Source organism: Paramisgurnus dabryanus, chromosome 9, assembly GCF_030506205.2.
Source record: "Paramisgurnus dabryanus chromosome 9, PD_genome_1.1, whole genome shotgun sequence".
In the NCBI taxonomy this organism is placed as follows: Eukaryota; Metazoa; Chordata; class Actinopteri; order Cypriniformes; family Cobitidae; genus Paramisgurnus; species Paramisgurnus dabryanus.
Window position 1 is genome coordinate 15,635,432 of NC_133345.1, and position 24,525 is coordinate 15,659,956.

Here is a 24,525-nt window from a genome sequence, read left to right on the forward strand (position 1 = left end):
CAACCCAGAACATTCCGATGCGTTCCGTTTCGAATAAGCTTGCTCCCAAATTTATTGGCCCGTTTTCTGTTACCAAAATCATTAATCCGGTAACAGTGCGTCTTAGCCTTCCACCGGCGTACAGGAGGGTTCACCTCGTGTTCCATGTGTCCAAAATTAAACCGGTGATTTTTTTTTTTCACGTCTTAATCCGCCTGCCCCGGTTCCTCCCCCGCCTCGTATCGTTAATGGGGAAACCACATATTTGGTTAATCGTATTCTGGACTCTAGACGGAGGGGACGCGGTTTTCAGTACTTGGTGGATTGGGAAGGTTACGGTCCGGAGGAGAGAAGGTGGGTTCCTGCTCGGGACATACTGGATCACCGCCTTATTGATGATTACAATCTTCAGGTAAAGCAGGCTGGGAACGCCAAGGGGCGTTCCTAGGGGAGAGGGTACTGTCACGGTAGATGGTTGTCACCTGTGCGTTGATTGTCTCGCTCCAGCTGATCCTCATCTACACTCAGCTACAAATACTCACTCATCTCTCTTCCTGTTGTCAGATCCTCATTCATGTTCCAGCCACTGCACTTGGATTATCGTCTCTCGTCTTCGTGTGTTTGGATTAGCGTTTCGTGTCGTCGTCTCCGTGTGAGTGTTCGGGTCCATTTCTGGTTTCATACACTGGCCGTCATCACACTCATCACCGACTTCACTCTGCTACTTTCCTCAAACCACCGTAGACCTTCGATCACCATTGCCATCATCCTGGACAGTCATTTACTCTGTTGTTTCATTGTGTTTACCATCTTTTACAATAAACCTGTTCTGATCGCCTGCACTTGCTTCCTCCTCTCTACTTTGTCGTAACAAGGAAAGTGAAAAAATATCATCATGAATGGAGTCAAATTGACCCGAAAGATAAAAGTAGGGTTAAGCCAGGACTAGGCCTTAGTTAAATTAGGATATTTAAGTCACTTTTATAAAAATGTCTTAGAAATAAACATAACTGGTATGCATTTTAAGTCAAAACAATGGGTCTCATTCACTAAGCATGCATACACATGAATTTGTTCTTGAAATGTGTGTTTGGACATTTTAACTAACAAATCATGATTCAATTAAAACTTTCAAACTAAAATTTCTTCTAAATGTTTTGAAAAATGTAAGAACAACTCAGACCACACGTGCGCAATAATCATTAACAAGGAAAAAGAACCTTTTAATCTGTATCTGTGTTACATATTTTGTTCCTTGTTCATGATTATTGTGTATGTGTAATCTAAGTTGTTCTTATGTTTTAGCAAACATTTAGAAGAATATTTAGGATGAAAGTTTTTGTTAAATTTTGATTTGTAAGGTAAAATGTCTGTACACACATTTTACGAACCAATTTGTGGGTATGCATGCTTAGTGAATGAGCCCCAATAACACTGACATATTTAAAGATATATGAAGGCAAATAATTTTCAGTTAAGACTCAAGCATTCATTTTAGTCTGGAAATAGCCTTAAGAGGGTTGCACACTGGACAAGAAGTGCAGCGCCGTGACACTATCCGCCATGAATCTAAAAACAGAGCACATTATTTTCTATGAATGTACGCACACCGGCGGCAGCTGTCGGCAACTGTCCCCTGTGACTAAGGACACTGCTCAAATCCCTGTCGTGCCACAGAGCGCCACTCACATAGTTTAACATTAAATAACATCATATTTGTCTCAAATTGTTAGTGATTAACATTGGCTGCTAACTTATATTTAGCATTTTGAAGTAGACGCAGATAGCAGACTAAGCTTGCGCTATTTAATGTGCACTTCCCATGTGCGATACCTCCAAGTTGTCCTAGGCGCTGCGCTTCTCGTCCGTTGTGCGAGCCCCTTTATGCATTGTCTGTGAAACAGGGCAAATGTGTTTCTGATGATTCTGGTCATTTAGTGGTCATTTACCAGGATTAGTGTGTAAAAGAGGCTCATGTATGTAACATGGAATCTGTTGCACAAATAGTTAGACATTTATTTAGGCACTTTGTCACATTTCCTTTTATTGTAAAGGTAAAATATTCAAAAAAATATGAATCATGTCATTGGAGCAACAAGGAAGAGAGAGACGACTACAAAACATCTACACAAGACTTTGGTAAGAATAATCTCTTATAAAATAAATTTAGGAGGGGCTAATATAAAAACAAAACAAATGAAAGTTCCATCAAATTTAAAATATTCCAATTAAAATAGCATCTACATGTGTTACAGTGGGGTAAAAAGTCATAACAGGTCTGTGGGTCAAAAGACAGCATTTGTTTTACAGAGACATATAAAATTCTGGAATGGCTGGTTATACTGTATGTGCTTTTAGTTTTAGGAATATTACACATCAAAGAAATCATCACAGGAGATGATGGAAACATTCTTGGCTTATAGCATGTTCATTACTCAAGAATAATAAATTTTTCTACAACAAGTTTACAATAATCTTGCAAAATTAATTCTAAGAAGAGTTTGGTTTGCATACATGGCAATACTTCAGGGCAAACATGTTTATAGTTAAACATTTTACCCACTCTTAGGACTGGATTTACAAAAGCTATGTAAGGGATCAATCAGTGTAACATTATCAATATCTTGGCCTGACAAAAGTTTCTTGACAAATGAATGGCTGTTTATACTGCATATATAAACTGTGTACCTGCTGCAAGTGTAGGGAAAATACTTCTTAAATACTGTTTTTAGAACAACAAACATTATGGGATGTTGGAAGGGAATCCAAAATAACAATGTGCTTCCATAAACCTAACACATTTACAAAATATCTGGGCACTTTCAGACAAAAAAAATAAAATAAAATGCTAAAAAATGAATAAATGACAAAATTTTTGGCCATGAATGATGGTTCAGTACCCACTTTATTTGGAACAACATGCGTGTCCTAACCACAACCGGTAAGTGCTATGTGTGAACAAAAAATATAGGATTACCGGCATTTAGAACGGACGACGTCAGACCGCACAGACAGCTTCGGGCCAATCATAAAGTTTTTATACAGATGACGCTTTACTCCCGCACTGTTTACAGATGTTTCCCCACACATGCTGCTTAAAAGTCGAGCACACCTGAAGTTAACATCCACATTTCTTCACCAAAGTTGTTTAAAACAGCTTACCATCTATTTACCAAATTGCCGATGTCTTTAGAAAACCCTCTGTGAAGTCTAATGTGCGAAAGCCGGTTCTATTTAACGTCGCCTAATGCAATGTTGTTTGGTCATGTGCAACTTCGCGACCTTCACATTTGCCACAGATGTGAAAACAACAAAATATGTACGGTGGATATTAAGTCATAACCTGCCATTGTTTACAAGTAGGACACTGAGCTCGCCGTCCACGCGCCACAGGTAACTTCCGCTTTCTTTGATACTGATGTGTGAATGATGTCTTACTGGTAAAAAGACGGAACATCACTGCATGTGTGAACAGCACATTTTTGTATTTACTGCTAAATTCATTCTGGTAAATTTGTGGTAATTTACCAGAATAACCAGGCTGATCTTTTAATGACATCCCTACCCAAACACAACTCTGACCCCAACGCCAGGCGACAATTGTTTGAAGTTTAGAAAATATAAAAGAATAAATCAGAAAAAATAGTATAAAACCAATAGTTAAAGTGAAATCCTAACGCAAACACCAAATCTAACCCTAAACCGAAGCGAAAATGGTTTGAAAATTAGAAAAAGCAGTTGAGTAACCAATCCGTGAGAATGCCACAGTAAAAGACAGTCCGTAGCAGGGCCACTGAAAAATGCGGAGATCCGTGAGAATGCCACGGAAAAATTAGCAAAAAAACCCGTGACTATCCCACGGAACTTTGTGAGATCATGTTGATTACTGTGTGAAAGAGGCTATTAATTCCCGCTAGCAGCTGGCTAATGTATGTTGTAGTTACACTACTGTTTACTGTTATCTGTGGCCAGCTTAGCTTACATCCTTGCAGGACATGGGTGTTAAAATGTTAGCGTCATTGGATGAATGATGAATGATGTGTGATGATGTCAGTTTTCAACTCTTAATGTCTTGTCGGTAAGTCGCGCTAGCAGCTGGCTAACGTATGTTGCAGTTACCCTGCTGTTTACTGTTTAGCTGTGGCCCGGTTAGCTTACGTGTTTACATTAGTGTTAAAAATGTTAGTGTCTGTCGTCGTTTTATTACTTGGATTGACGACAGGTGGGGCTTAGGCAGAATCTTTAAACGGCTTTGCACAAATCATTTGGGGCTCTCTGAGAAATGGGGTAATGTTAAATTTATATTTTGGTTTTTTTTGGCCTTGCATGCAATTAAACCTGTTGCTGGGGACTCCTTAACAATACTAGGAAGGTAAGAATTCGGATCTTACTGGCACTTTGAGTTTGATCAACAAAAGCTGCTTATTTATGTTGTTGCTGCTGAAACCATCTATGTTAGTGCTGCTAGTACACCTGTGTGAACTTCACATGGATTCACCTTGACACCAAATTCAATTCAAAGTAAATACAATACAATACAATAGCCTCAAAAAGTTATATTTTAAGGAAATCTCAGAATTTATTCGGAATTTATTTGTTTGCAGATGCCACTTAATTTGTTATCTATTGGATTGAAAGTCATGGTTTTAAGTATTGATTAAATGTGCAGTTCACTCCAAAAATAAAAATATTTTCATCATTTACTTTTATCAACCCACTGGAGTAATATGGATTACTTTTGTAAATGGGTAGATACTCAATACTTGCATTGTATGGACCTACGGTAATTTTGGGGGTAACTATTCCATCAAGTGCCCAATGTCTACTGGGAAATGAGTGAACGTAAAGAAAATGAAAAGGCCTTGTCAAAATAAACAAATGTAAAAATTTGCTAAAAGTATGATGAAAGTAAAATGCACCGATATATCAGCCTATAGTCGGTATCAACCAATTCAAGCAATTTTTCCCATTATCAGACATTGGCCGATTGTTTAAAAACAACAGATTAGGGCAGATAATATCCTGGCAATTAACAAGGAGGCAAGAAAGGAATAGTACTCGTAATGTGTGATTATTTTGAATTGGGTGACAATGAAAACAAAATATCATTTTGTACACTCTGCACGTCTTGGATTTCACAACATAATATAAATTGAAAGTAAAAAGAGCAACTATCTGTATCTATCGACATCGGTAGACATTCTAAGTAACTGAATATCGGTATCAACACATTTTGTATTGGTGCACCCCTCGATGAAAGTAAAAGATTTTGAAAGAAATTGTACAATTTATTCTATTAAAAAAAGACATTTGTGGTTAAACAATGCATTTTAAACCATTACAACTGAATTGTCTATTGGCCAGTGATTTTCCATACCTGTTTATATAATTGCAAGTAAAGTTTTGAGACTTGTTTCTGAATGCCTGAGATGACTGTGTGACTTCAAAAGACATTAGAAAGAATATCATTTCTGTTATTTTGTGTTTGAGTGTTTGTGTATGAAGACAGAGTTTAGATCACAGAGTATAAAAGCAGGAATTTGTTTAGCTTTCACATCAAAACATATTAATCTTTAATACGCCGAGGTCTTCCTTCGATCTTCAAAAGAACTTCACTCTTCAAAGGACTGCTACTCTCAAATATAAATGCATTTTAATCTGAATTTGTACAGTGCATTGTTTCCTGCACCTTCCCTCTTGGTTTCCCATTTTGTTACCGGCTAAGCAGGGCCTGGGTCAATCTAAATTCTAGTAAATGAAAAATAACAGACTAGCTGTTGCAGCTGGCTGACCCCGTACAGAGTGCATTGAATGACTGTAAGACAGCGTGCCACAGTCTGTCCACAATCTGGATGGGGCCTTGTCCCATAAGGCTGTGCGGCACAGCCCTAGCAGGGATGAACGTTGCAGGCTCGTATCTCCTTTCGGTCTTTGCAGCTGGTTAGTTGTGCGTTCTTGAATCTTTTCTTGGCTGTCATCAGACGCTCCTGGATGCCGCCGCCACACAGCTTAGTGCAGTCAGTCCAACCAGACCATGGCTTCATTTTACATCCTTAAAGAACACATTTACACAAAATACAACTGTTGTCAGCGCTAGATGATACTGGATTTATTGACACATAGTCAAGTACAATTCATTACCTCAAAATAACTGTAATAGAGGTGAACACCACTGTAGTGAAACATTTAAAGAACATTCAAAAAGTAACTTTTAACTATTTTGTCTGCATTAGCTCAATAAGAAGAGACCAACATGATCTCACAAAGTTCCGTGGGATAGTCACGGAATTTTGTGCTCATTTTTCCATGGCATTCTCACGGATCTCCGCATTTTTCCGTGGCCCTGCTATGGACTGTCTTTTTCCATGGCATTCTCACGGATTGGTTACTCAACTGCTTTTTCCTATTTTGAAACCATTTTCGCTTCGGTTTAGGGTTAGATTTGGGGTTTGCGTTATTATGTCACTTTAAGTATTGGTTTATACTATTTTTTCTGATTTATTCTTTTATATTTTCTAAACTTTAAACAATTGTCGCCTGGCGTTGGGGTTAGAGTTGGGTTTGGGTAGGGATGTCATTTCATGTAAATCTAACCCTAAATCGAAGCTAAAATGGAAAGAAAATAGGACAAAACAGTTGAGTAACCAATCCGTGAGAATGCCACGGAAAAAGACAGTCCGTAGCAGGGCAACACAAAAATGCGGAGATCCGTGAGAATGCCACGGAAAAATTAGCACAAAATTCCATGACTATGCCACGGAAATTCGTGAGATCAGGTTGGAAGAGACACAAAGGTGATGGGTCGATCACCGGGAAAAACACACACTGCAAAAAAAAAATGATTTTCAAGAAAAAATGTTTTTCTTGTTTTCAGTAAAAATATCTAAAAATTCTTAAATTAAGATGCTTTTTTTCTTGATGAGCAAAACAACCCAAGAAAACAAGTCTAGTTTTTAGACCGAAAAATATCAAAGTTAAGCGATTTTGTGCATAAAACAAGCAAAAAAAAATCTGCCAATGGGGTAAGCAAAAAACCTTGAACATTTTTCTTAAACACTAAATTCAAGATAAATTTGCTTTTTTGCGTAAATGTAATGTTTTTGGTCTAAAAACTAGACTTATTTCTTGGGTGGTTTTGCTCATCAAGAAAAAGCATCTTAATTTAAGAATATGTAGATATTTTTTTATTTTTACTGAAAACAAGACTATCTAAAAAATACAAAGAATTTTTGTTCTTGAAAATAATTTTTGCAGTGCATACCAATATAAAAAATAGTGACTATTCATAATGTTGAGTGTCAACATCTATTGTGTCATTGCTAACAGAAATGTGACAGCAAATGCTCACCTGCAAGCTCATCTGTGCTTTCATCCCTTCCCTGTTTGTTCCTCCTCTTCTTGCGCTCCTCTTTGCGTTTCTTCCTCTCATCGCTGTTGGCACCACCTTGGCTACATTTCTTGATCTTACACCTCTTTCTCTGTACTGTCTCGGGGCATGATTCGCCTCCAAACTGAGGCTCTAGCATGATCAGACGGGTGCGGATGGTGTGACCCTTTCCGCAGGCCTTACTACACTCGGACCATTCAGACCAATCTGACATCACACAGTCCATTGCTAGATAAGAGAGAAAGAGTGTTCAAGCTGAGAAATCTGACACAAAGCGTTTGAATGCTGCAAGTGACAAGAGATATATTATACTACAATATGCAGTGAAAGACACAATAATAATAATTTAATTTAAAGGGCACCTATAATGCTCATTTTTACAAGATGTAACATAAGTCTCAGTTGTGCCTGAAATGTGTCTGTGAAGTTTCAGCTCAAAATACCCCACAGATCATTTATTATTGCATACTGTTGGGGGGAGTAAAATGTGCTGTCTGTATCTTTAAATGCAAATGAGTTACTGCTCCTTACTCCATTAAAAAATAGAGATAGTGAGCACTTTCAGAGCTTATTGCTATCAGGACAGTTGGCTCTCCTGAAAACCTAAAGGCAGTAGGTCCGAATCCCTTATGGAGTGACGAATAAGTTGATCAAATTAAACCGGTGGCCGTGTCAACTGCATCTTTTATACTTTGTTTGAATGTGTTTTGAGTATGTGTGATAAAGAGTGTGTATAACTCACGGCACTCGGGCAGCATGCATTTCTCCATCTGCTCAAGCTCTTCAGTGCATTCGCCCAGCTCTACAGGTGACTTCAGTATGCGCTGACGTGTCCGTGTACCTTTACCACACGTTACACTGCAGTCACTCCACTCCGACCACGGGGAGAGTAAACACGGGATTGTATCTACACACACAAATAACTTCAATCAATGCTAAGAAGTTATACCTAAATAATTTCACATTTTACAAATAAAGGACAATATTGAGGCAATAACATGCTATGATAATAAAGTTTCAACAACTCTTAGATGCATTTCAGTTGGAAAAGGGAGAGAAAGAAATGGGAGAGTCTTGTTGTTTAAATGCAAACTATGAATTTCCCGTTTTCTTTGTAGACCTGCATGTGTTTGAATATGCTAATGCAGGAATATTTTGTGTCTATTAAAGTGTGTGCTGCTTGCATTAAAAGCAAATATCCATGTAAATGTGTTTATGCAGGCACTTATTTGATGTAAATATGTTAATGAGGATATGTAGGTGTAAACAATGTGGGAATGTACAGTATGGTAATATATGCGTGTATAAATGTGTGCGTTTGTGCTTACGGCATTCTGGCATCATACACTTCTCCACCTCCACCACCTCAGCTCCACAGATGGAGCCGTCAGATGGAGGCATTTTAACCATGCGCTCCCGTCTTTTCATGCCAAGCCCACAGGTGGCACTGCAGGTATCCCATTCACCCCACTCAGTAACTAAGCAACTGCTTGGAGCTATGAAGGTAAACACATAAACATTGCTGTGAAGACTGAGTCAGTGGTAATATTCAATCAATAATTTCTTATCCAAAGTACATGGTAAATAATGTTTTATTGCACTTAAACGGACACTTCACCGATGTGCATTAAGCTTTGTATCGTTAGAACCCCAGTCATGTTTTTGAATGGTCGTGCATCATTTCCTCAGTTTCCCCTGAGACGGGACAAATACAGATTTCAGTGTTGCACTTCCTTCTTTCAATGATGTACACATTTTTGCGTCGTTGAAAGGAGGAACTGCTTTATGTTTGTCGAGGATGAAAGACTACAGAAACTCATTCCTCATTTTTCCAAGGTGGGGCAAAAAACACAGAAACATGGTTGACAGCTGACAGGGTCAAAAGTAACAATGCTACTTATATTCAAAGTGAAATTATACATTTAAACAAAATTCCACCTGTTATTTATAGACCACACTTGTCAGTTACTGACCACAGCAAAAATGTATCTTTGTCTATCAAGTTTTTCCTAAAATGTGACCCGTCACGGAAACCAGGGACTCAAGTCGGAAATTTGTGATTTTCGTTTTATTGCAGAATCTGTTAGTTGAGATCACGAAGAAGCCTCTCCATGTTTGAGATAGCAGTTTTTGTATATTTAAAAGCGTACATTTTGCGGTTAAAATAGGCTTGTTTTTCCGGAGATTCTAGCGTGCAGCGGGGGGCGTCATTGTCTGTGTGTATATTTACATACTGTATAAGCTTGTGTTTTCGCCTCCGCCCCCAAAGGGAACAGCGTGACTACTAAATAAGGATAGTTCGCCCCAAAAATGAAAATAATGTAATTAATGACTCACCCTTATGTCGTTCTAAACTCGAAAGACATCCGTTCATCTTCGGAACACAGTTTATGATGTTTTATCGTTAGATTTAGTCCGAGAGCTTTCCCCTTCATTGAAAATCTATGTATGGTTTCCATGTCCAGAAAGTTAATAAAAACATCATCAAAGTAGTCCATGTGACATCAGTGGGTCAGTAAGATTGTGTTGATGCATCGAAAATACAGTTTGGTCCAAAAATAGCAGAATTACGACTTTATTCAGCATTGTCTTCTCTTCCGGCTCGAGCGTGAAGTCACGTGACTGTAGTGACGCGCTGCCCTGTTCCTCAGACATGTTTGCTAAGTTTTTTTTTTTTTTTTTCAAACTTATAGCCTGCGTCTCCTCAGACTGTAAAGCTCGGGCGCACAAAACAAAAGAAAAATAAAAGAAGCTGGGGCGGAACAAATAACAGTCAGCCGCATCGTACGTCAGCCGCGTCACTGACTTTATGCGGCGCCGCAGTCGGATGACGTCAAAGTACCGCGAGAGCTCTTCAAGAAATCTTACGGAGTAGTTTAATTTCGACTCGCTCTCGCGGTACTTTGACGTCATCTCTATGTCAGTTCTTGCAGCGCAGCATGAGTCCAAACACACAGAAGTTACACAGATATCGTTGTATTCTTCATATAATTGGCTACATATTTTACAATATTTTCCATGAAGTCATTGGCTGATGGAGGAACGAGCGAGCCATTGGTAACCTCTCTAAAGGATGTCACGTTTTCGACGGCGCTGTTTGGATGATCTATTATACTACTTCCCTATTTTAAATACAAAATTTGAAGGCGGGTTCATGTGTTTAACGGAGTGTAAGCTCATATACCCTTACATGTTACGATTTAAATAGTCTTCAGATTATATATTATATTGTATTACCAGACATTCATGCGAAATCTGATGTAAACAATCTATATTTCACGGATTATACGCATTTGTGGACAAATATGGTCATTGGATAATCTGAAACGTCTCGGTTACGGATGTAACCCTCGTTCCCTGAAGGAGGGAACGGAGACGTCACGTCGTGACCGACGAATTGGGAACTCGCTTAGAGAGACCAATCTGCTTCGAATACTACTAAAACGCCAATGAACTTGGCATTGAGATATTTGCATAATGCTGGCGCCGCCCCGCCAGGTGCGTATATAAGCAGCAGGTGCAAATAGGGAAATTAGCTTCTTTTTCGCTGAGAAAGCCAGAAAGTGTGACCGGCCGTAACAGCAGGTGGCAGCACCTGTGGCGACGGGACGTGACGTCTCCGTTCCCTCCTTCAGGGAACGAGGGTTACATCCGTAACCGAGACGTTCCCTTTCAGTCGGTCACTACGACGTCACGTCGTGACCGACGAATTGGGAATCCCTACCAAAACGCCACTAGGGGCTGACCTCTTCCAGTGTCTGCAGAAAATCCTCCAAAATCCCCTCGGGGAAATTGGAGAAATAAGATAGGGCAGAAAGGCCGGGCACTAGATGTTCCTTTAACCCACAGAAGTGCCAGCGACTGGGAAGCGCCCTACCTGAGCGGGATAGGAACGCTGCGGAAGCCACCGCCCCTCTTAAGGGCTAATGGTGGACGATAAGAAATAAAGACAGCCGTGGCTGTGTAAGCAAAGCAGTGCTCTGCTAAGGGAAACGTGGGCTGGTAGGATTAACCCCACGGAAAAATACTCACAAAGGAACCCGATGGGACACAATGTGGAGCCCGAGCCAACACGTAGGTTCGCGAGGATACAGCTAGTGAAGGCTGACAGCCAATGCTCCGCAACAAAGGCTGCCAAGGCAGCGGAGGAAGAACAATTCAAACCATTACGCATTTTTGTTCTGAAGGCCTTCCATACTGACACAGTTATGAAGCATCAGTTGGAGGCTGCAAGCCGACCTGCGAGTCTGTTCTCCGTGTCCTCCCTGGTGAGGAAAGAACACGAGAGGATACAGGCTCGATACGAACACTGTAAAATCTAATGAACGTATTAGGTGTCGCCCAACCAGCAGCTCTACAGATGTCTGTTAGCGAGGAACCACGAGCTAGAGCCCAAGATGAGGCAACACTCCGTGTGGAGTGCGCTCTCAAATTAAAGGGGCAAGGAATACCCTGAAGATTATAAGCCAGGGTGATAGTATCAACTATCCAATGAGACATCCTCTGCTTAGTGACAGCTTTCCCTTTCTGCTGGCCACCATAACAAACAAAGAGCTGGTCTGAGGTCCTGAGGCTTTGCGTGCGATCCACGTAGAGTCGCAGTGCGCGTACGGGGCACAACAAAGCCATGGTTGGGTCTGCGTCCTCCGGAGGCAGCGCTTGCAAGCTCACCACCTGGTCTCTGAAAGGAGTGGTGGGAACTTTGGGCACGTAGCCTGGTCTGGGCCTCAATGTTACACTCGAGGCGGCAGGACCAAACTGAAGGCACGAGTCGTCAACAGAGAATGCATGTAAATCCCCTACTCTCTTCACTGAGGCCAATGCTAGCAGGGTCAGAGCTTTCATTGATAAAAGCTTCAGACTCGCAGACTGCAAAGGCTCGAACGGGGGGGCCTGAAGGGCTTTCAGCACCATGGACAGGTCCCAGGGAGGAATAGAAGGAGGGCGCGAGGGGTTTAGCCTACGAGCGCCTCTTAAAAATCTAATAACCAAATCATGCTGGCCAACTGATCTGCCGTTGATAAGTGAGTGATGAGCAGAAATAGCAGCGATATCAACTTTAATGGTGGAGGGTGACAGCCTACCGTCTAACCTATGTTGAAGATATAAAAGCACGATGTTAACAGAGCATTCTCTGGGGTCTTCGCGTTGCGAAGAGCACCAGGTGACGAAAAGGTTACATTTAAACGCGTAAGCCCGTCTTGTGGACGGAGCTCGAGCCGCGTCGATTGTGTTAGATACCATTTGTGGTAAATCACCTAAACCTTGCGCGCGCTCAACGACCACACATGGAGATCCCACAGGTCGGGGCGCGGGTGCCATAATGTGCCCCCTCCTTGAGAAAGAAGGTCCTTCCTCAGGGGAATCCGCCAGGGAGGGGCTGTCGCGAGGAGCATTAGCTCTGGAAACCAATTCCTGCTCGTCCAATACGGGGCGATCAGTAAAAGGCTCTCCTCGTCCTGCCTGACTTTGCACAGTGTCTGTGCGATTAAGCTCACTGGGGGGAATGCGTATTTGCGTATCCCCCGAGGCCAGCTGTGTGCCAATGCGTCCACGCCGAGGCTGCCCTCGGTTAGTGAATAAAATAGGCGACAGTGGGTATCGTCCGGCGACGCAAACAGGTCTATCTGCGCACGACCGAACTTCTTCCAAATTAGCTGGACCGTCTGGGGGTGGAGTCGCCATTCGCCGGGGCGCGCAGCTCGAGAAAGCGCGTCCGCCGCTGTATTGAGCGAGCCCGGAATGTGAATGGCACGAAGGGACCTCAGATGTTTCTGACTCCAAAGGAGGAGATGAAGAGCGAGATGCGACAGGTGACGGGAGCGCAAACCGCCTTGACGGTTGATATACGCAACGGTCGCAGTGTTGTCGGTGCGTACTAGTACATCTTTCCCTCGCAGCTCCGTAGCGAAGCGTACAAGTCCCAGATATACTGCCCACAACTCTCGGCAATTGATATGCCAGTGCAACTGGGGTGCTGTCCACACCCCTGAAGCTGTAAGCTCGTCGTACGTGGCACCCCAGCCCGTGTCGGACGCGTCTGTGTGTACAACAGCATGCCGGGAGATTTGTCTCATGGACACACCGGACCGGAGAAACGCGGGGTCCGACCACGGGGGGAATGTTAGGCGACACGCAGGTGTAATAGCTACACGATGGATGCCGGCGCGCCACGCTCTCCTCGGGACTCGATCGTGAAGCCAACGCTGAAGCGGTCTCATATGGAGCAGTCCGAGCGGTGTCCCGGCCGTTGCTGCTGCCATATGCCCCAGGAGCTTCTGAAATTGTTTCAGCGGGACCGCATTCTTCCCTCGAAATGAACCGAGGCAAGTCAGAATTGACTGCACGCGCTCTTCTGTTAAACGCGCCGATAAATCGATCGAGTCCAGTTCCATACCGAGAAAAGAGATCCTCTGCGAGGGGCAGAGTTTGCTCTTTTCCCAGTTGACCCGAAGACCCAAACGGGCGAGATGCCGAAGCGTTAAATCTCTGTGTTCGCAAAGCGTCCGTCGAGAATGCGCTATTATAAGCCAATCGTCGAGGTAAGCCAATATGCGAACGCCGCTCTCTCGGAGGGGTTTTAACGCCGCCTCTATTACTTTCGTGAACACACGGGGAGAGAGGGATAGCCCGAACGGTAAAACTTTGTACTGGTATGCCCGACCCTCGAATGCAAACCGGAGAAACGGTCTGTGACGAGGGAGAATGGACACATGGAAGTACGCGTCTTTCAGGTCTATTGCCGCAAACCAATCTTGGGGGCGAATTGAATTGAATATTTGCTTCGGTGTTATCATCCTGAAAGACCTCTTCTGCAGAGATTTGTTCAGAACGCGCAAATCCAAGATCGGTCGCAACCCACCGCCTTTTTTGGGTACTATGAAATACGGGCTGTAGAAACCCGCCCTCATCTCGGTTGGAGGGACCGGCTCGATCGCGTCCTTCGCCAGCAGGACTCCGACCTCTGCACGCAGTACATGTGCATCGGACGCTTTCACCGTGGTGAAACGAATGCCCGAGAATTTGGGTGTGTGCCGGTTGAATTGTATTTCGTAACCGAGGCGGACAGTGCGTAAAACCCAACGAGACGGGTTGGGAAGCTGAAGCCAAGCCCCCAGGGACCGTACGAGAGGAATTAACGGCACTACCGGTGTACCCGCGGTGGGGCGGCGAGGCGGGACAGGCGGAACTGCCGGTACGTCTGCTGTGACAGCATAAGTATCTACAGTATGTGTGTGTGTGACACTGACCTGAGCCCGCTGAGGGTGACGGTCGTCTGGTCTCCTCAGCGGAGAGCACAGACTCCGAAGAGGGTGCTGGTGGTCCCGTCTCCTCAGCGGAGAGCTGGGACTCCTCAGGACACCCGCTGGTGATAGAGGAGAGGGAGGAAGAGCATGTGAATGCCCGCTCACATCTCTCTCGATCCTCTGGAGACCTGGAGAAGGAATAGGAATGCACTCTTTTTGTGGTTTTGTGGGTGCCGGCTGAGAAGCCGGCGGAACAGAAACAAAACGAAACCAAAGATTCTCCACCCGGCCCTCTACCGGTGGAGGGAGCGATGCCATCACCGTCTCCCGTAGAGTGATCCCATCCAAATCCAGGTCGCCCGTCTCAGGGCCGCTTCGATTTCCGTTTACCACGGGAAGCGGGTGGGGCGGGCAGGGCGGGCTGCCGACGGCTGTTCCCCCTCCGTGGCCTGGAAGATGTTCTAGTGGGGGGGGTGGAGGCAGCCGCCGCAGGGCGCCCTCGGCGAGGAGCAGACGGGGCCGCCGGCGCTGGAGGGCGAGATGCAGGTCGCTTGCGCCGGGGCATGATCTGAGCGATCGCCTCTGTCTGCTTCTGGGCGGCGGAGAACTGCTGGGCAAAAGACTCCACCGACTCACCGAAGAGGCCAGCCTGGGAAACTTGTTCTTCTCCGCATCCGACATGTCCGCCAGACATAGCCATAAGTGCCGTTCCTGGACCACCATCGTGGACATGGCACGACCAATTGCCTGCGCTGTCACCTTCGTAGCGCGAAGAGCCAGATCAGTGGCAGCCCGGAGCTCCGAAAGGACAGGCGAGTCGTGTCCTCCCTCGTGCAGATCCCTCAAGGCCTTCGCTTGGTGAACCTGCAGCAACGCCATAGCGTGCAGGGCTGAAGCCGCCTCTCCACATGCCTGGTGGGCAGCGCCCGTTAAACCGGAGGACTGTCTGCAGGCACGAGAGGGGAGGGTTGGGCGGTCCTTCCAAGAGGGAGCGTTAGCCGGACACAGCTGCATCGCGACCGCGCGCTCCACAGGAGGGAACCCCGTATAACCCTTAGCGGCTCCGCTGGTGAGGGAGGTGAGGGGGGAGGGCTGAAACGGCCGTAATCTCGTAGAAAACGGCGACTTCCAGGTTCTAGTCAGCTCCTCGTGCACCTCGGGGAAGAAAGGCACCGGTGGAGAGGGTTGTGAAACCCGGGCAGCTCCAAAGAACCAATCATCCAGGCGGGACGGCTCGGGCTAAGGGGGGGGGACCCACTCTAACCCGACGGTCTCCGCCGCTCGAGCGAGCACGGCCACCATCTCTGGATCGAACTCCGGCGTCCCAACCCGACCAGAGGGAGGAAGGGCGTCGGGGTCCACGTCAGGGGGAGGAGGCCCACCCTCGGATGCTGCGGCGTCGGTGGACCCGGAGGGCGGCACGATGGATTCTAGAGTCATCGTAGAACACGACGCTGAAGTCTCCATCGGCACATCAACCGGCTGTGGATGAGGAGGCTGAGAGCTGGAGGACGAATCCCCCGACCGGCTCAGCACAGTGATGCGGAGGTCGTCCTTAGAGAGCTTCACAGCCGCACCGTGGCGGCGTTCAGCACTCGCATGACGAGGGTTGCGCTTTTCCCGGAGGAAAGACAACCGTCTCCGCAAATCCACAAGGGACATGATCTCGCAGTGAGAACATTTACCCCCAGCGAACGCTGCCTCTGCGTGCTCGATGCCCAAGCACGAAAGACAACGCTCGTGACCGTCCTTCGGACCCATGTATTTGCCGCACCCAAGATCGCACGGACGAAAAGCCATCCTGAAAAGGACGCTGATGTCCGGATATACGAGAGAGTGGCTGCCTTTAACAAGGCACAAAGCTCTCTCGTATCACTCTTTTAGGGAAATTCACTCAGATGCTCAGTTGATGATGCGCACAGGGAAAGGCAACGCACACACTAAACTCAAAACAACAAACAGATGAAGAGTCGTGGAATTAAGCGAAGCGTCCGCTGTGGTACTGCTAGTCCAACCAACTTCAGCAATCGAATCCCAACAGAGTAAAGTAGCTTCTCAGTAGCAGATACTGCCGGCTTTCGAAGCGATAAAAAGCTAATTTCCCTATTTGCACCTGCTGCTTATATACGCACCTGGCGGGGCGGCGCCAGCATTATGCAAATATCTCAATGCCAAGTTCATTGGCGTTTTAGTAGTATTCGAAGCAGATTGGTCTCTCTAAGCGAGTTCCCAATTCGTTGGTCACGACGTGACGTCGTAGTGACCGACTGAAAGGGAACAGACTGGATTCGACTTGTGATCCCCACAAAGGTAAAAGAGTCATGTTTATTTTTGCGGGTTGTCATTTGGTCATAAAATACTACATATGATGCTAGAACATCTCAAAAAGGGTTTTACAGGGGGTATGGCTTAGCTAAATGAGATGTAAATGAGCCCTATTGTCTCCCCCAGCTGAAAAGAAGAGTCCCTTTCGTCTCGATTTTCTCGGTTTGAGTATTTCTGAGTTCCTATATTCAAATGGCCACAACTTCTCCAAATCTTATCAGATTTCCATGTGTTACACATCGTTGGAAAGCTTAGAAACTGCACTTTCAGAATCTGTGAATAACTCAAAATGCCCAGATCCGACTTGTGTCCCTACTTTCCGTGACTGGTCACAAATGTTTATTTTTGCCCTCCCATATAAATGTAATTTGATAAAGAAAACTTCACAATTATTTTGATATATTGTTAATTCCAAGGTAATCTTATTACAGAGTCAGGTTTTCAAAGGAACATACAGTAGATCTTAACTTAGGAAACCTAACAAATATTTAGTAACTGAAAGAGATATTTCTTGGTTATGAGAGTCAGAAGTAACATTTATAAGGGGTTTCTTTCATTATGCCTATCAGGGCAGTGTTGGTATTATTTCCTACAAAACCTTGACACATACATGAATCACAGGTCCATGAGTCTGTGATATCATACTGTGTGTATCCAAACACATTAGCTTTAAGACACAGCCTGAGCAAACATGGCAGTTCATTCATGCAGCTGCCATTGATTCATCTCTCTCTCTCTCTCTCTCTCTCTCTCTCTCTCTCTCTCTCTCTCTCTCTCTCTCTCTCAATTTCAATTTCAATTTAAAGAACTTTATTGGCATGATTGTGTCACTTACAATATTGCCAAAGCATTATACATAAAACGAGAAACATACAATAACACAATATTAACAAACATTAAGGTGCAATTAAGCTAAGGTGCTGGGTGATGGATGAAGTACTACTGCAAATAAAATAAAATAGAATCAGAGGATATTTACAATATAAAGTAGACTTTGAAATATAAACATATGAAGTATACAAATGTACATTTATGGGGGCAGATGAGAGGTAAAATAAAAATACTGTACAAGATCAGGGCTGTAGATTATTTCTGATGGTGTGTAACTGATAAATGAGTTTAGCAGCAACTGATGGGTGTCTGTCTTCCCCCAGTAACATCTTCATTTGATCTGAATCTGAAGAGTTATGAAACTCTGGTATGAGCTTTGAGATTTTGTCAAAGTGTTTTTCTCTAAGCTCTTTATATTTACCACAGTAAAGGAGAAAGTGTGTCTCTGTCTCGATCTCACCACTGTCACAATGGACACAGATTCGCTCTTCTTTTGGGAGCCATGTTTGTCTATGTCGGCCTTTCTCTATTGCCAGACTGTGATCACTGAGTCTGTATTTAGTGAGGATTCGTCTCTGCTTTACATCTCTTACTGTGGAGAGATATTCTGACAGACTGTATTTTCTGTTTAGTGACCGATAACATTCTAGTTTACTTTGGTTTTTACTTTCATTATCCCAATGATCCAAATATAAAGTTTGACTTTCTTTAATGACTTTCTCTCTCTCTCTCTCTCTCTCTCTCTCTCTCTCTCTCTCTCTCTCTCTCTCTCTCTCTCTCTCTCTCTCTCTCTCTCTCTCTCTCTCTCTCTCTCTCTCTCTCGGGTTTCCGGTGGTGCGAGCGAGTGGTGGTGAATGGAGAGCTAGCGTGTGGCGAAAAGTTTGTTACACTGTTGGGGTGATCTTTTTTTTCTACGCTTTCTCGCGTTTTACATGAGAAAGGTAAGACATAATTTACTCTATCTTTCAGTTTTTTTGGTAGCGAAGGGCTGAGTGAATACCTGTTGAACTTGTGCGGGCAATGGCGTCCTCTGTGACGCCGCCGCTGTCCATCGGACACGGGATTCGGTTTGTTACCGATCCCGGGGTTACGATGGAATCGGCTTTGCTTGCAGTTGGTGAGCAGATTGGTTATAATAGTATAGCCTATGCATCCCGAATGAACAAGGCGGTGGTTGTTTTTTTGAAAGAGGAGCGTCTAGTTCATGAGTTGATTGAAAGAGGTGTTTTCATAAATGATTTGTTTATTCAAGTTTCGCCACTATCAGTGCCATCCACAAGAATAGTTATATCAGGGGTTCCACCTTTTATCCCTAATGATTTGATTGAGAAAGAACTACGCAGATTTGGTAAGTTTGCGAGCGGATTTAAAACGGTGACTCTCGGTTGTAAGGATGCGCGTTTAAAACACGTGATTTCACTACGGAGGCAAGTTTTCATGTTTTTGGATAATCCGACAAATTCTTTGGACATCTCCTTTAAGGTAAAATATGATGGTGGACATTATATGGTTTTTGCTAGTTCAGGAAGTATGAAATGTTTTGAATGTGGTGATGTGGGGCATAAGCGTCTTAATTGCCCACATAGAGAACATGCTGAAAATGCAGAGCATCCCATTGGACGACTGAATGTTAGATCAGAGGAAACTGAAGTTCCCAGTAATGTTTCTATTGTGCAGGATGAACAAGTGCATAGTGAAACTAATGTGGAAGCAGCAAAAAGTACAGATGAAGTAGCAGCTGAGGGACTAGAGCAGTCAACATCGGTTGATTCTGATGTCATGGTTTCAGAAACTGTTGAACATACAGGGAGTAAAATTGATGAAAGTGAAAACTTGAGAGTGGGTGTATCTGTGCAGCAGAATGTTCATTTTGAAACTAAGGAGAAGGAAGGGCTGTTTTTGTCAAATAGTCAAGCGAGTAGTCTTGTAGAAAGTGATATGGATGAAATGGATCAGGATGAGTCTGATGGAGAAAGTGTTGATGGATATAGTAAGATGAGAGATTTGTATTCTCTGGAGGATATAAATCATTTTCTGGATGAAACATTTGGACAGTCTGTGAAGGTTGATGATTATTTTGCTGACACAGACAAATTTATCAGGTCAGCAACATTATTGCAAAAGATGGTCAGTTTTGATTTATTGGATGAAAGGAAGAGATACCGTTTGAGAAAACATGTTACAACTTTGAAGAAAGCAGCTAAGTTAAATATAACTAGGAAGGGCAAAAAGGCTTTAACAAAAATAAAATGATGTCAACCTTTATCATGAATAACGCTTGGAGGTTACTTTTTGGCTGTCTGTCCCTCTTTCTCTTTTTTTCTATGGGAGGTCTAAGAGTGGGCTCTTTGAATATAAATGGTGGGAGGGATAGACAGAAGAGGGAAATGGTAAAGGAGATAGTTAAAATTAATAATCTTGACGTATTATTTTTGCAAGAAACTCATAGTACAATGAAAGATGAAGTTGATTGGGGTTTATTTTGGGGAGGACAACTTTTTCTAAGCCATGGAAGTTCAGTTAGTGGAGGGGTTGCAATTTTGTTCTCTAGTCAATTAAAAATAAATATTTTAAGCTCTAGTGATATAGTTAAAGGTCGAGCTTTAATGACTAAAGTTAATATAGAGGGTTCCATTTTTTGTTTCATAAATATCTATGCACCTAATGTTGGGGCTGAAAGGATTAATTTTTTTAATGATATAAAAAACTTTTTAGAAAAAAATGATTGTGATTATCTTATTTTTGGTGGTGATTATAATTGTACGATTGATTTTAATGTTGATAGGATTAGTGAGGAGCCACATTTACAATCTAGCAAAAACTTAAAAAGTTTAGTACTTCAATTTGATTTAATAGATGCATGGAGAATTAAAAATCTAAATGTGAAACAGTTTACATGGGTAAAAATGTTGGATGGTAAAGTGAGCGCAGCTAGATTGGATAGAATTTACTTGTCACAAGATTTAAGATCAAAACTAATTGACAGTAAAATTATACCGGTTGGCTTCTCAGATCATCATCTTATTGTTGTGAATTTACTTTTAAATCATGAAGCTAATAAGTCTCAATGGCATTTTAACAATAAGTTGCTCCAAGATGTAGCTTTTTGTGAGAGCTTTAAGATTTTTTGGGAGAAATGGAAGGAAAGTAAACATTCTTTTGAGTCACTAACTAGATGGTGGGAAGTTGGCAAGACTCAAATAAGAATTTTTTGTCAGCAGTATACTTCTTTTTCTACTGTTATGTTAAAACGGGCCATAAATGACCTTGAAGAGTCTATAAAACAAATTGAAAGTCACATTTTAAATGGTGGAGCTGCTGAAAGTAATAAAGATTTACAAAAGAAAAGAATGGCATTGAGTTCTATGCTACAAGAAAGGGTTAAAGGTGCCCTTGTGAGGTCAAGGTTTATTCAATTAAAAGACATGGATGCCTCAAGTACTTTTTTCTTTGATTTGGAGAAATCCATTGTGAGAGATCAGAGAATGTCATGTCTGAGATGTCCTGATGGGAATATTACAACAGATGGAGTGGAAATGAGGAGATGTGCAAGGGCTTTTTATACAGACTTGTATGGCAAGGAACAATGTGATGAAGGCTGTGTACAGGAGCTGGTGGAGGGTCTTCCCAAGCTCAGTAAAGTTGAGCAAGCGGAGCTGGATAAAGAAATAACTCTGGAAGAACTTACTATTGCCGTCAACCAGATGAATTCAGGGCGTGTTCCTGGAATTGATGGACTTAGTATTGATTTTTATAAGCACTTTTGGGGACTTATTGGACATGATCTACATGAAGTTCTTGCGAGCTCCTTTAAAGACAATCTACTTCCCACTTCCTGCAGAAGAGCAGTTTTAGCTTTACTTCCTAAAAAAGGAGATTTAACTAACTTAAAGAACTGGAGACCCGTAGCTCTCTTATGCACCGACTACAAAGTTTTGTCTAGGGCTTTGTCCAATAGACTGAAGCCTTATATAGGCTTGCTTGTACATATGGATCAGACTTACTGTATCCCAGATCGATCTATAATGGACAACTTATTTTTAACAAGGGATATTCTGGATGTGTGCAAAGTGTATGATCAAAAGGTTGGGATTTTATCCCTTGACCAAGAAAAGGCCTTCGACAGAATTGATCATAATTTCTTGTTCTCTGTTTTAAAAGCTTTTGGGTTTGGGGAGAGTTTTATAGCCTGGGTAAGCCTCCTTTATAATGAAGCTACATGTATGGTGAAGGTGGGAGGAGGGCTTAGTCGCCCAATAGCAGTTGAAAGGGGCATAAGACAAGGTTGTCCTATTTCTGGGCAACTTTATTCATTGGCTATTGAGCCCCTTTTATGTTTTTTAAGAAACAATTTGACTGGTTTTAATTTTCCTGGCTGTAAGTTTGACTCTCCTCTGGTTGTTTCTGCATATGCTGATGATATTAATGTTTTTATCAAAAATGATGATGATGTACATGAGATTGTAAAGGTTTTAAAAATTTATGAGAACGCTTCTTCATCGAAGGTCAATTGGGATAAAAGTGAGGCTTTGCTAGTTGGCAATTGGGAAAGGGTTTTAATACCCTGTCTACCTGGTGGCTTGAAATGGAGAAATGATGGGTTAAAAGTTTTAGGTATTTTCTTTGGCACACAGCAGTATGTTGAAAAGAACTGGGAGGGTTTAATAGAGAAGACCAGTGCAAGAATTGCCAAATGGAAATGGTTATTGCCCCAAATGTCGTATAGAGGACGTGTTTTAGTCCTTAATAATTTAATTGCTTCCATGTTATGGCATAAATTTACGGTTTTAAATCCACCAAAAGCATTAGTACAAAGTTTGCAAAGAAATATGTTGAATTTTTTTTGGTCGGGTTATCATTGGATTAGAGCTGTAGCACTTTATCTCCCCCTTTGTGAGGGGGGACAGGGTCTCACTGATCTATCTTCACGCATAGTGGCTTTTAGATTGAAAGCTGCTCAGAGTTTTTTATATGGAAGTGGTTTAAGATGGCATGAAACTGCTAAGCTGCTCTTACAGAAGGTAGGGAGGTTGGGCTATAGTAGGCAACTTTTCTTGCTAAAATCCGAAGAAGTAGATTTCGGTGGGTTAACACCTTTTTATGATTCCGTCTTACAGGCATGGCAAATTTTGAAGGTTTCTAGAGATTTAAATGTGTTACCTGGGATGTGGTTATTTGAGGAACCACTTTTTTATAATGATTTTATTTGTGCAAGATCCCTGAAGTCTGCCAGTATACGTGTAGCATTGAGAGAGGCAGGATGTACAAAACTTGGCCATGTACTTAAAGCTATGCACTCATCTATTGCAGAATTGGGGCATTTGGCTAATATAAGATCTGAAAGATTGATTAAAAAACTTGTTGATGAAGTTTATGAATCACTACCACAGACACTAAAGCATTTTGCTAATGACTATGATATACTTTGTCAGTGGGAGGATGGTTGCGATTATATTTTCCCAGTGCTTGATATTTCCTCAACTGTCGAAGAATGCTTTGGTTTAGAAAATAGTTTTCTTTCCTTTTCTAATGTACAGTTAGGTGCTTTTGAAGAGTTGGACAAAAAAAAGACATATATTTTATGTGTTAAGTTACTCCATATGAAACCACTGGAAGAAATGAAATCATCAAGGTGGGTTGATTTTTTTGGCCCTGAACAGTCCGTAAAAGGCTGTTGGAGATCTTTGTATAAACCACCAATTGATAAAAGAACTGGTGATCTCCAATGGAGAATAATACATGGGGCTATTGCTACTAACAAACATGTAGCCCACATAGATCCTAATCAGAGTATTGATTGTCCATTTTGCTCACAAAATGAAACTTTGATTCATTTGTTTTGTGGTTGCTATAGGTTGGGATCTTTGTTCAATTTATTGGAACAATGGTGTTTGCTTTGGGAAGAATGTTTTTCTTTTCCTTTGTTTATTTTTGGACCTAAGTACTCTGTCAATAAGAAACAAAAACACATTTTGATGAATTTTGTCTTTGGAGTGGCTAAACTTTCTATATGGCTTTCAAGGAAGAATATAATTCAAAACAAAGGGTCAAAAGAGGTTTATGATATTTTTGTAGGCTTATTAACAGCTCGGCTTAAAATAGAGTATGCCTACTACAAATTGGTAAATAACTTGCAAGCCTTTGTTGACACATGGACTATTGCCAATGTTCTTTGTGATGTTGATGTTGATGAAAAATTGGTTTTATATTTTTAATTTTTTCTGGAGTGTGTAAGTCTGATGTAGACATTTTAATATTTTGAAATGTTGAATTGTTAATAAATGAACTTTTTCAATCAATCAATCTCTCTCTCTCTCTCTCTCTCTCTCTCTCTCTCTCTCTCTCTCTCTCTCTCTCTCTCTCTCTCTCTCTCTCTCTCTCTCTCTCTCTGCAGTTTAATGGTGCAGATTAATGGTGATGAATGACTGAAAACCAAATAGTGTAGTAAAAATGTCAAACTGGATAACTTGCTAAGCATATAAAAAACGAGTGTGTCCCACAAGATACCTACAGCAGTCATCATTGACAGTGCAGGGCTCCGTCTCTTCTGTTGAATGTGTGCAGGCAAAACCATCGTCAGGAAACTGTTTGACATAACGCTCCCTGGATCGCACACCTGCACCACACGAAACACTGCAGGGCGACCATGTGATCCATTCAGACATCATGCATGTGGAAGCATCTGTGGAGATCAATGTTGACTCAATTATTCATACAATGTCCTTATTCACAAATTTATCACTATCCATGCAGGAA

At 42.5% G+C, this 24,525-nt stretch overlaps 1 protein-coding gene across 2 annotated transcripts in view; it reads right to left on the bottom strand.

Annotated features, from left to right (window-relative positions):
- Window positions 1-2,006: 2,006 nt before the first annotated feature.
- spon1a (spondin 1a) overlaps window positions 2,007-24,525 on the bottom strand; it is a 208,559-nt gene continuing 186,040 nt past the window's right edge. For both annotated transcript variants that reach the window (XM_065270017.2, XM_065270016.2), the window contains 5 exons: window positions 24,281-24,451; window positions 8,695-8,862; window positions 8,109-8,273; window positions 7,328-7,594; window positions 2,007-6,031 (listed from right to left, as the gene is read on the bottom strand). In XM_065270017.2, coding sequence (XP_065126089.2) covers window positions 5,868-6,031; window positions 7,328-7,594; window positions 8,109-8,273; window positions 8,695-8,862; window positions 24,281-24,451 — 935 coding nt within the window. In that variant the 3' untranslated portion in view covers window positions 2,007-5,867. The remainder of the gene's footprint in view (window positions 6,032-7,327; window positions 7,595-8,108; window positions 8,274-8,694; window positions 8,863-24,280; window positions 24,452-24,525) is intronic.